The sequence below is a fragment of the Condylura cristata genome, unplaced genomic scaffold, assembly GCF_000260355.1.
Source record: "Condylura cristata isolate star-nosed mole 26May11 unplaced genomic scaffold, ConCri1.0 scaffold00015, whole genome shotgun sequence".
Lineage (NCBI taxonomy): Eukaryota > Metazoa > Chordata > Mammalia > Eulipotyphla > Talpidae > Condylura > Condylura cristata.
This window is the reverse complement of record NW_004567116.1, coordinates 37,174,317-37,186,250: the sequence shown is the minus strand read 5'-3', so window position 1 is coordinate 37,186,250 and position 11,934 is coordinate 37,174,317. Positions and strand designations below refer to the sequence as shown.

The following is an 11,934-nucleotide window of genomic DNA, read 5'->3' as shown; positions in this document are numbered from 1 at the left end:
CCACAGAATGTCTCTGGTCTATGGTTGTTCATTATTTTTGTTATTTTCTCGCCTGGTCCATTATACTCCTGCTATGAGTGAGACCATCCGTCAATACCCTTTATTCTTGAATACCCATTATTCCTGTTTTGACACCCACTTTAAATCCCTACTTACTTGCCACCCCCTAAATTTTTCATTCTTAATAATAACCAGACTGAGTATTTGTCAAGTACAGAAGCTGAGCTTGGGAGGACCTCTCTCCTCCCCAGAGCTTGACTTGTCCCATGCTGGAGACCTGCTCTGATCCTTCCCCATCACACCCCTGCCAGGTTTATGTTCATCCTCATGATCATCCTGACCGCCTTCCTCTGTGGCCTCAACAACATCTATGTGCCCTACCAGAAGACAGAGCGGCTGGGCAAGTATGCAGGGGCAGAGGCGGGTAGAGTCTGGGCCCCTGCAGCTGAGTGCCTCTTCCTTTCTCACTCCCTCATCTGTTCACTCAATATTCAGTATTCATTCTCTGGTTTGGTGAATCACTCCCTGCTTGATCCACACCCACTCATTCATTCATTCATTATTTATTCTCACTTTGTCTCTGAACTCCTAGCTATTTGTTCATGGATGACAACTAATTAGGTCATAAGTATGTTTACTAAAATTCTCATGATAAGCATTTTGACTGAAGATAGTTAGGAACATTTCATATTCAACAGACAGAAATACAACCCATCATATCAGCATTTAGAAAGAACACCTGGGGTGTAATGTAGAGAAGGGAATAAGGAGAGAGACAGAGGCTAGAGGCCAGTTGCAGAGATTGCTGCAGTAATCTAGGCCTGAGCTGGCACTAAGATGGAGGCAATAAGACAGAGACATGAATAAATATAATTGCAGGGAGAATGTGGTCAGGTTTACAAGTAACTCTGGAATAGAGAAGGGAATGCAGCAAAGGCTTCCTAGAAGAGGCAGCACTAGTGTTGTTCCCACTGTTGTCTAAACTATCATCCCCTCTCACCCAGACCATGGCAACAAGTTTCCTAAGTGGTCTCTGTGCCCCAATCTCTCACCCTCTTTTTTCCTCTACTCAAAACAGTCAAGGTGATCTTTTCAAATGTAAATCAGCCCTCTGCTTAGACCTCTTCATAGCTTCCTAATGCTGATGGCCCTGGTAAGGATCTTTGTTTTTATCCTAAGAAGTCCTGAATGTTCTGGTTGGTCCCTACTTACCTCTCATAAGGCTCTCGCCTGTGTCCTCCAATACCAGCTCTGCTAACCTTTTTTTTCTCCCAGCTCCTCAAATGCCCCAGGCTCTCTGCCTTGAGGAACACTTCTCCACATCTCCTTCCTTCTCACCTGTTGATTTCCTTGTATCCTTTAGAACTCAGCTTAAATGCTTCTCAAAGAAGCTTTCCCCAATTCCAAGACTAGGAGCATACCTTGTGCTGCTCCTTCACTTCACTTGCCACAGTTTTAAGCTATTTGCATTATTCAAATTCTCACCCCAGAGCATCAGTTCTTAGGCAGGATGCTCAATAAATATCAATTGACTGAAAGAATAAAAGTTGCAGCATACAAATGGCAAGTGTCTATATGGGCTGGGCTGGTCCAAAGGCTTCTTGGAAGTGGAATGCCTTTGGTTGGGTCCTGGAAGGAGAGGGGCGGGGGTGTCTGAGTGACCCTCAGGCTCATTTCCACCCCTCATGCCCCCCCTCTTTACTTGGCCCCCATGCCAGTTTCAATGAGACATTCCAGTTTCTGTTCTGGACCATGTTTGGCATGGAGGAGCACAGTGTGGTGGACATGCCTCAGTTTCTGGTGCCTGAATTCGTGGGCCGGGCCCTCTACGGCATCTTTACCATCATCATGGTCATTGTGCTGCTCAACATGCTCATTGCCATGATCACCAACTCCTTCCAGAAGATTGAGGTGCGTGAACTGAGAGCAGGTTAGGCCAGGGAGAAGGAGGGAGAACAGGAATAAGGAGTTTAGACGCTGGGTGTCTGCTCTGCATCCACTGCTGTCTTGTTTTGTGACTTGGGGCAAGATTCCCTCTTGGCCTCATTTTCTTGATCTATAAAATGCAGGTCTTAGTATATGTTTCTCTAGACACAAATCTAGTGCTCTTTCCACTTTATGTTTGGGAGGAAGAGAGTATTTTGGGGAAGTATGTGGGAACCTGAGAAGGGAGAGAGAAGAAGATTGATGGGTTAGGGATTGTGGCTGGAGAGGGATGTCAGAAGGATGAAAGCTAATGAGAGGAAAGAGAGGAAAGAGGGAGACAAGCAGGGAAAGTGTGGGTAATCAGTGAGGACAGAGATAAGAATGGGGAGAAGAAAGTGGTTGGCTCACTGGAAAAATGCTGTGAGGCAGCCTAGGTGGGCAGGAGGGCCAGCCACCAATGTTGTCCTCACTGAGCCCCCACCTGCTGGACCCCAGGATGATGCTGATGTGGAATGGAAGTTTGCTCGCTCCAAGCTCTACCTGTCCTACTTCCGAGAGGGCCTGACGTTGCCTGTGCCCTTCAACATCCTGCCCTCTCCCAAGGCCATCTTCTACCTTCTCAGGTGATGACCTCAGAGCTTCACTTCCACCTACCCCACACACCCAGCACTCCCACAGCAACTACTACTCCCAGTACCTTAGACCCTCCCTCTGATGAACCTTTTATACTATCTAAATCTCTCAGGAGAATTTTCCAGTTCATTTGCTGTTGTTGTTCCTGCTGCAAAATCAAGAAGCGAGACTATCCTCCACTCCCCACCTTTGTGAGTACCTCATCTCCTAGGTGTTGGTCTTCTTCACATCAGAAACCTATTGCTTTTACATTCTGTTCCTTTGTCTACACATCCCCAGCTTGTCTGTCTATGCAGGTGTCTTGCCTGGGAAGTCCATCTCCAGTTCCTATTCTCTCACATAGTTTGCCTTTCCCTCTTCCCAGCTCTGATAATTTTCTAAACTTCCAACCCTGGATCCCCAGATGAAGAAGGCCTTCCTTCATCTGGTAGATCAATAGGAATCCAACAAACACTTACCAAACTGGAGAGAAAGGCAAGCCTGACGCTGGTCCCTCAAGTTGCTCCGGGTCTAGCATAGCAGCAGAAGAAAACAGACTGTAACCTTCCAGTATGACAAGGCTCCAATAGAAGGAAATGTGGGGTGGGGGGGCTCTTGGGGTGCAGAGGGGAGCCTCAGATCAGGTGCTTCCCAGAGACTTTATGTGCAGAGTAGAATCCTGAAGAATAAACAGGAAGTTGATGGGCAACACAGGAAACAGCATGTGCAAAAGCACAAGACACAACACCAGAAACTGAAGGCCCTAAGTTCCATCCCCAACCACATGGGGCCCCAACCACATGGGGCTTCTCGCCTATTGGGAACTGTGACTCTAGCTTCTGAAAGTATCACCATTCTTCTCCCCTTCATCACCATACCCAGCCCCTCTACCCTTTACCACTTCCTGACCCGGTCCAGACTACCTAATGCATATTTGCAGACCACATGTCAGAGGTGCCTGCACACAAGGAGAAAATATAACTTAACTGAGGTTGCATTCAATGCTCAGGCCCGCGCCCAGGCCTGGATGGGCAGTCTCTGCATCCTGACAGGTCCCACCCTCCCAGCCACGTGGCTATTTCCCAGTCTTCCATTGCACCCACACTGAGGTTCCCTTCTTCCAGCTGCCCCCACCTCTCTGACCTGTTCTTTGGTGTTCCAGTCAGGCTCCTCTCCCACTTATCCTGCATTCTCAGGAAAATGGCCCCCACAGTTTTTATCCTTATTTTTCACCTGAAAAATGCCTCCTATACTCTGTAGCTGAAAAGGGCCTATCATTCTCTCTCAACTACTGACTGCCCCGTTTCTGTCAACCCATCTATCTTTCAAAATATTTAGCAAAATGCTATGTTTATTTTACACGACAGGAGTAGATATGCTAGCTCTAAAATATTTAGCTGAAAATAAAACTAAAGAAAAATAATTATTTCTTAAGCATCCAGAAAGCCTTTACTCTAGGTCAGGGAAGCACCAACCTGGGGAGCAGGCATGATTAGCACCTGTATTTAAAGTCTGGAGATGCTCAGGCCTGAAGAAGTCAACAGCATGGCACAAAATCTACAAAAGCACTGAGCTGGCATTTGAGCCTGTGTCTTGGTCTTCCAATCCAGTACTTTGCCTACTACACCTGTGTGCTCTCTGTTGTCTGTCCCCCGTGAGCCCTCCTGGTACGGTGCTGAGGCCTAAAACTGGATCTAAAACCCAGTGATTTTTATTTGCCTGATTTCAATCTAACATGCAAGAGCAGGCCCGCGCAGATGCCTCCCCACACCTGCTAGTTCTGCCCCTCTGCAGGATTTTAAGGCAGGGTTAATCTGGATTAAGTCAGCTCAAGAAAACCAAGGTTGGGTTGGTGGCAACATTCTGTCTCTGCTCCACCTCCTCCTCGCCACCTCCCCCCCAACCTCCCAATTCCAGTCTTCATCCCATCCTCCCCCCCAGTTGTCTTTCCTTTGCCCTTTTCCTAATTTCTGGCCTCCATCCTTCTACCTTCCAAAGTACCAGGGCCTAGATGTGTGGCCTTCCAAACAGACTTGGGTCTGTCTTTCACTGCCTAGGGGAGGGAACAGTGACTAGCACCATGGTGAAGCTAAAAATCTCTGGTCCTCCTGTCTTCCCAACCCAGGCCAATCCTGGGGCAGGGACAGAAGCTGGGGAGGGTGAGCATGGATCCTACCGCCTTCGTGTCATCAAGGCCCTGGTACAACGCTATATAGACACTGCCCAGAGGGAATTCGAGGAGACCCGTCGGAAAGGTTGGTTGCTCACCTCCAAGCTTTCCCCATTTGTTTCTTGCTCAGCTAGGATAAATGCACAACATACAGATTCACAGCCCTCTTCCAACCTAGTTATATGTGGCCTACCCTACCTTGCCCTTGGAGCCACAACTTGCACAATGTGGTCCCTTGCACTCAGCTACTCTCTGACCCATTTGTCTGTTCCACTCACTTCATCCTCCCATTTCTGCCTTCATTCACATGCTCATTTATTCTCTCTTACCCATTCATTCATTCATGCACTTCATTCATTCTTTTACTTATTCATTCATTCAACCAACTGTCATTGCTGTGTCTTCTTTGTTCCAGACAAGGGAGGTAAGAGGGACTGTGTAGAGCAAGGACTCACAAAAGCTTTGAGTCTGGTGTGGAAGAGAAAACTACTGACTAGGCAGAAAGTCCTTAGCTAAAAGAAACACAAATTGCAGTGAGAGCCAGAGGAGAGAACGCCTATCATTTCGAGAGGCTCATGGGGAGGTAGAAGGATGGAGTTCCAGAAGCTACAAACAAAGTGAACTGAACCCTGAGGATGGCTATGAGCTGGATGGGTATAGATGGGAAAGAGGGTTGGCAGTGGGAGATGTATAAATCTCCACCCACTGCAAACCTTCCCATCCCTAGGGATTCAGATGCCTTCTATTCTCACCACCATCTGAGCCCACTCAGACTCATCTGTCCCAGACTCTGCCCCCCCAGTCCATAAACCAGTCTCTCACTTCCTCCACTTCTCTTCCCTTAGGAGTCCCAGACATGTTATCACCTGGGGTTCTCTGAGGATAGAAGTGGTACAGGGCAGGCCCATCATGTGAAAGACTGCTCCATTAACACTCTCCCCCACTTCCCAGATCTGGGCAACAGACTGACAGAGCTGACTAAGACTGTGTCTCGACTGCAAAGTGAGGTAGCCGGCGTAAGGCGAACTCTGGAAGAAGGAGGACCACCCCGGCCACCCCATGGTGCCAGCATTCTCAGCCGCTACATCACCAGAGTACGAAACAGCTTTCAAAACCTGGGGCCCCCCATCCCTGAGACCCCAGAGCTGACAGTGCCAGAGAGTGTGGGGACCCAGGAATCTTTAGAAACTGGGCTTCAGGGTGCTGGAGATGCTACAACTGCATCTTCTGGAGAGTCTGGCCCTTCTTCCTCAGCACCTGTGCTAGTACATAGGGAGCAAGAATCAGAGGGAGCTGGAGCCCTGCCTCAGGAGGAAAATTTGGGAGCCAAGGGGGTGTCCTGATGCAGTGGGCAGTTTCCTTTTGTTGGTGAGTGAATCAGCCTAGATGGGAAGGGAGTCACTTAGTAGGTGCCTATGCTGCTTTCCTTGCCTCAATAAAGTTTTGTTCTGGATGTCAGATGTTTCCAGAGTGTGTGAAAATCTGTCTCGTGATGCTTTGCAATCCCCTCCTCTGAAATGGACTCTTACGGGAGCAGGGCAGAAAAAAGTAGCTTGTTTGGGGGTCCCATGTATCTTGAATTTAAGATCCTGCTCTGAGTACCCTCAAAGCTTTAGTGTGTTCTCAAATATTTCATAAGTTTGGAACTGGGAGGCATGGGGCCTAGTTTTGATACTAACTCTTTGACCTCGAACAAATGGTCTCCTTGCTTGACTTTGTAAAATTCCTCATCTGAAGAAGTGACAAAGAATCTGTCCCCCTTCCTGCATTCCTACTGTGGCTCCTCTGGCTGTTAAAACTTCTGGTGTGGACAAGGGTCTGTATAGGGAAGTATGTCGAAGAGTGATGAAAAAGTCCCATATAGGCAGAGCAAGACAGTGATCCAGTCTCATGGAATCAACCAATGATGAAATTCAGTGTCACCACACTGCAATACTGTTTAATCAAGTGGCCATCACAGTACTGCCCTTGCTTGTCCCAGGGAGTCCCCACCACATACTGGGACTCCCTCCGTCCTACAAGGCCTTATATCCCACCACCCCCCACATTCTAGTTGGGGAGACTACTGATAGGGCTGGGCCTGAAACCACATTCTTGTTCCCAAGACTGTAGGAAGCCCCCCTTCTTCATAGGAAGGTCACCAGTTCCCAGGACTTCTAAGTGGCAGGCACTGAACTTTCAGAGCCCAGCTCCTGAGAGCTGGAACTCCCCAGGGGTCAAAAGCAGGGTCTTCCAGGATTGCAGAGAGAAGGCCCTGTTGGAGGGTGAGTCTGGCTGCCCACCTTCTGGAGAAAGAAGAAAAGAAAGTGAAGGCCAGCAGGCACAGGAGGGTATTCAAAGCAGCCGAGGGAGGGGGGAAAGAGGGTGACTCACTTGGAAAAGATGCACAGCCCAGCCTCTTCTCCCCTGCAACAGACAGTACCACAGTGAGGGCTCCACATAGACAGACCCTCATACCCAAACTTCCTTCCCACCAGGCTCTGGCATGGACCATTCCACTTCAGTTCATATTCCCTTTATGACTCTCCTTTCCCCTTCCCTCCTCCAGAAAACCTTCCTAGGTAATCCATCCCTCTATGCCCCCACCCACTCTTTCATTGCGTCCCTTTCTCAGCACTTGGGAACGGCACAGTGTGCCAGTGAGCCCCATTAAACCTGGGACCTTGAGATTTGAAGCAGCACTCCTCTATCACTTTTCTCTGCTTGTTACCCTCAACCATGTTGTTTCCATCTACCAGGCTCAGTAACAGATGGAACCTTTCAAGAACATTTACAGAATCATCTAAGACTAGTCAAAGATCTGGAAAACACATATAGGACCTTCTAAGAGTTGGAGGTATATAAGTTGTAAAAAACAATACCTTCAGCTGACTTCTAGCCCTTAGTGTCCCCATTAACTAAGTGGTCTCCTAAAGCTCCTGGGGATTGAGCTCTCCTGGCTTCTTACACCCACCATGCCCATCCTGCTTCCCTCATGCACAGCTCACCACCCAGATAGGCGCAGTTAAAGTGGCTGCAGGTCTGATTATAGCTCCAAAGAGACACTAGGCTCTGGGCTCCATCCTGGGAGAACCTGGTGACCAAGAAGACTTCATGGGGGGGAATCAGCACCTCACGCTCCTCAGGAAAGACAGACAGGGACTGGATACGGGCCCCAAAGCAAGTTCTTATAGAGAAAAGGGTGGCATTACCAAATCTGCGGGCAACCCCCTCATCCAGGGAGCTGGAGGTAAACTGGCCCAAGCGGACAGAGTCCCCTAGCCTCCTAGGTTCAAAGCGCAGGGTACCCACACCTCGAAACACCACATCCTCAGATCCCCTCTTACAACCCCCACTCCCCCGCAACAACTGGAGGGCCCGGGTCAGGTAGAAATGCAGGGCCTTGAAGGGGAAGTGCCTCATGTAGAGCTCCCAGGAGCCACCGCCTGTCCGCACCGCCTGGTTCAGCTCCCAGTACAAGGTGTTAGATGAATTGGTGTAGACCATGACGGCGATTCCGTGCTGGGCTTTGAAGCCAGGGGGCAGGGTCAGCCCTTGACACCTATGCTCCCAGGCTTCCTGGGCTGCCTCCCAGGATTCCCGGAGCAGAGCATGGCGGGCCATCTCCTCCTTTAGCAGAGGGACTGCCTTCTCCTCCATCTCCTCTGAGCAGCCCACATAAGCATCATCAAAGGTGTCTGGAGCCAGGCCCAGGGGCAAGATGGGAACAGCCTGGGCCTATGGAAGTAAAAAAGAGAGAAGCCGCCAGGAAAAAATGTTGAAGTTCACCAGACAGGGCTCTGGTGGCAGATCAGAAACACAGAATTTCATTTCTATGCCTAAATATCTGGCAATTCAATTTGGCAAGAGCCCAAAGGCAGGCACTAGATTCACACATCATGGGTTCAAATCCTGGCTTCACAGCTACCATCTGTGGAATCAGACAAGACTCTTAACTTTTCTGGGCTACCTCAACCTCACAGGGTCATTGTGAGGAAAGCATAGGGCGCTTCAATTCCTAAACCTAAAAGCAGTCATTCTGACATTAGAGAGCTCCCAGCATTTGGTGGGGAAAAAGGGCAAGTTGACTTGCAAGTGCTTTTCTGGCTCTAAGACCAGTTTGCTGGTGATGTACAAATGTATAAACAATTACCTGACTCCATCTTCAGACTCGTTCCCTCTCAGCCACCACACCAAATCATTGTCAGTTCTAAGACTCCTGAGTCCTCTCCCCTCTTTAGAAGCCCATATCCCCAAACCTGGGCTGGGGAATGGGGAAGACTGGTCTGGGAGGGGCTACAAGAGGACAGTATACAAGGAGAGGAGTTTGGGATGGGCTGTGAGAAGGAGAAAGATGGAGGCAGTCCCTAGGGAAGGAAGATGGTGAGTGGGGGTTCTGGGAGAGGAAATAGGAATCTGGATGTTTCTACAGGACTGGAGGTTCCCAAGAGGGAGAAGATTTTAAAAACTGAGCTCCTAGAGAGAGATTTTTGAGGAGTCTCTCCCCACTCCACCTCCCAGGTCTGTACCCCAAGTGTTCCTGGCAAGGGATGGGTCTCCCTGTTACCTGCCAGAAGTTCTGGAAAACAATGCAGCTGAGGGCGATGAGCAAAACCAGCACCATCCCTGGGAGTGACTTAAGAGGACGAGGTCCAGATGCGGATGGGACCAGCCGTGTTGGGCACTCTTTGGCTTCAGGGGTCCGGAGGGTGACGACCCAGCCACTCCTCAGTGATGGGAAGGGTCCCGGGTCCGGGACCTGCCGCAGGCGGGGCGTGGGCGGGGCCGGAGGCTGCGGAGTAGGGGAGTGGACAGGGTTGGCCACTGCCCCAGGTCTCGGTTTCCAGGTTCCCCGAGGCCCCTGAGCTCAGCGTTTTCTGTCGGGGGAATGTTTCTGTGATGGTGGTGAAGGCAGAGCCGTCATCCGGCTCCTCAGAGAGGCGTGAGAGGGCGTCAGGACCCACCTGGAGGTTGTGGAGTCCGAGAGCTGGAAGGGGCGCGGAAGGCTCGGACCTGCGGGGGGCTGACGTCTGGCCGCGCTGCTCAGTGCTGTCCCCGGAGTCCAACCGATAAACAAAGTCCGGGTAGCTAACTATAGCCCCCGCGGCCGTAACCCGACACCTTTCTTCCCAGACTACAGACGCAGGGCCGGCGCTGGGGCGGGAGCGCGGGGGAAGGGGCTGAGGGGCGTAGCTTCTCCCCCTAGGACTGCAACTTCTTTCTCCAGGACCTTCTGTGTCTCCAAGCAAGATGAGGGTTGTGCGAGGGAGCTGGTGGGACTCGACCTGTCCCTTAAGTGGGCCCACACCCCGCCTCTCCCGGACAACCAGACCGTTAGGACCCGGAGTCCCTCTGGGGTCTCTCTTCCCGGAAGTCACCATCAGTATACTCGCTCATTTGCATTCAATTTGCATATGACCACCCGTAGGGTCGCTCGCGGTCCAGCCATCTGAGGCAACCATCCTTCTCCTTTCTCTTCACCCTCTCATCCCTGTCAGGGTTGGACCAGTTGTTTATTTAGTGGCCTTAGATCCTTTGGGTTGAATCCCCCAGCCCCCCAGATCCTCTCTGGACTGTTTAGACTAAGGTGACCCAATGTTTATAAACACTTGCCTTTTGTAGGCTTGTCTATAAATAACCTGGCTGTGAGTTTTGGATGTCTAATCAGAGGTAATGGGAGAAGGGGCTGGCTAAAGAATCTGAAAGCAGCTGTGGGGAGAGTTTTCAGACTGGCTGAACCTCTGGGGGTGGGAGAGTTGTTGCCTCATAGTGGTCAGAGGAGTTGGGGGTCCCAAATGTGAGGGTTTGAGATTTTGCTTGTTGGAACTGAGCTGAGCGTGGAAGGTTACTCCAAGGTCTCCATCCTGCTCTGGCTCATTGATTTAGTCCCACCCCTGTACCCCACCCCTTCAGCTTGCCATCCAAATAAATAATTGCCTTCACCTAAAATCCTGCTTTCTCTAAAATTTCTTCCTGTAGACCAAAACAGAAGACAGGATGTGCATCTGGGCTTGGGGGAAGAGTGGGGAGGGCACTAAAAAGATTGGTTTCCCTAAAACCCAGAATACCTATCAGTTTCAAGACAAGTTCTTGTGGCCTCTTTCAATGAGACTGATCATCGAAGAATCTGATTAGAAAATGAGTAGTCGGGCCCTCCCTGGTGGTGCAGCAGGTTAGGATGCAGCCCTACAAGCTGGCCACAGCCACTTCAGTGCCATTTGGATCCAGGCCCGGAGGTGATTCACATGGCTCGGCAGGCCTTTCCTGCCCGCTGCTCCCCTCTGCAGTGTACTTCATTGATCTGCCTGTTCTGCACCCTACTCTGTCTCTGGTGAATCCTCTTACTGTCCCTGTACCTCTGGCCTGTACCCCAGTTCTGTATGCACAAATAAATAAAAATCTCTAAAAAAAAAAAAAAGAGAGAGAGAGAGAGAGAAATAGAGTAAATGAGTAAATGTGGAGTCATCCATTGCTTGCCATTATTGTGAAAAGCAACAGGTAGCATCCTGCCTCTCCCTGGAAATATGTGAGAATTTACAGTTTCTGGGACAGAAGATATGTTCTGGGACACCTAGGCCTCAGGAACAGTCCCCAAGACCATAAATTTGTCCTCTGTGGTCTGAACCTCATCAATTTGCTGTATGATCTTTCTCTTCATCAGGGGCTCTGTTCAATGACACACACCTAAGGTGAATCTCCATGCTCATATTTAAAAAAAAAAAAAAAGTGAGGAGAAACTCTCTGAGGCCAGGGGTTCTGAGTTGCAGGATCATATCCAGTAGGGAGGCAGTATTCCAGTCTGGATCCTCCATGCCTCACCTCCACCTTCTCTGCTTCAGGAAGTCCCTCTTATATAGGGGGGCACTGACCTAGGGCAGACTGGTCAAAAGCTAGTGTTTCTGATCTTAAGGAGACATCCAGAAATAGCTGTGGGAGTGTCACATTTCTGAGCAGCTGCATGGGAGAAGTCCAATGGAGGAAGGGGGTGGCTAGAGGGGGGTTGACCATATAAAGGAGAAGTGTGCCCTCTCCCTCCCCAGTGGCCCTCGCAGGAAACCAACACCAGCATCCCCACTCTGGAGAAGACCTAGGTAAGGGACACACCATCTGGGTGCCAGTCAGGGAGAGAAGCTTTGATTATTTTTTGTTTAAGGAAATTTTGGGTGGTTGTGGTGGAGTTTAGGAATCATTAAGAAAAGTTTCAGGAACCTCTTATCTTAGTCCTTATAGGCTGCTATAACAAAATA

General features: G+C 49.9%; 2 protein-coding genes across 3 annotated transcripts in view; one reads left to right on the top strand and one right to left on the bottom strand.

Moving 5' to 3' along the window:
- The window catches only part of LOC101632869 (short transient receptor potential channel 2-like), a 27,173-nt gene extending 20,994 nt beyond the window's left edge, over window positions 1-6,179 (top strand). Inside the window, exons 17-22 of the mRNA XM_004683686.2 lie at window positions 312-404; window positions 1,719-1,911; window positions 2,422-2,549; window positions 2,672-2,750; window positions 4,664-4,793; window positions 5,660-6,179. Of these exons, the coding sequence (XP_004683743.2) occupies window positions 312-404; window positions 1,719-1,911; window positions 2,422-2,549; window positions 2,672-2,750; window positions 4,664-4,793; window positions 5,660-6,051 (1,015 nt within the window). The 3' untranslated portion in view covers window positions 6,052-6,179. The remainder of the gene's footprint in view (window positions 1-311; window positions 405-1,718; window positions 1,912-2,421; window positions 2,550-2,671; window positions 2,751-4,663; window positions 4,794-5,659) is intronic.
- Window positions 6,180-6,633: 454 nt separating this feature from the next.
- ART5 (ADP-ribosyltransferase 5) lies at window positions 6,634-9,739 on the bottom strand. Of its 2 annotated transcripts, none has more exons than XM_012725246.1 (5): window positions 9,652-9,739; window positions 9,255-9,479; window positions 7,696-8,425; window positions 7,082-7,114; window positions 6,634-6,993 (listed from the first exon to the last, which is right to left on the bottom strand). In XM_012725246.1, exons 2-5 carry the CDS (start codon window positions 9,309-9,311, stop codon window positions 6,887-6,889), a joined length of 927 nt encoding a protein of 308 aa, XP_012580700.1. In that variant the 5' UTR covers window positions 9,312-9,479; window positions 9,652-9,739; the 3' UTR covers window positions 6,634-6,886. The 2 variants fall into 2 exon arrangements, with proteins under 2 accessions (XP_012580700.1, XP_012580701.1); XM_012725247.1 differs by having other exon boundaries at window positions 6,634-6,990.
- Between the last annotated feature and the right edge of the window lie 2,195 nt (window positions 9,740-11,934).

Coding starts and splice junctions, on each gene's coding strand:
- ART5 (XM_012725246.1), bottom strand. CDS start 9,311: ATGGTGCTGGTTTTGCTCATCGCCCTCAGCTGCATTGTTTTCCAGAAC. Junction 8,426..9,254: donor TTTTCCAGAACTTCTGGCAG/GTAACAGGGAGA, acceptor TTACTTCCATAG/GCCCAGGCTGTTCCCATCTT. Junction 6,994..7,081: donor GGGCTGTGCATCTTTTCCAA/GTGAGTCACCCT, acceptor TTCTTTCTCCAG/AAGGTGGGCAGCCAGACTCA.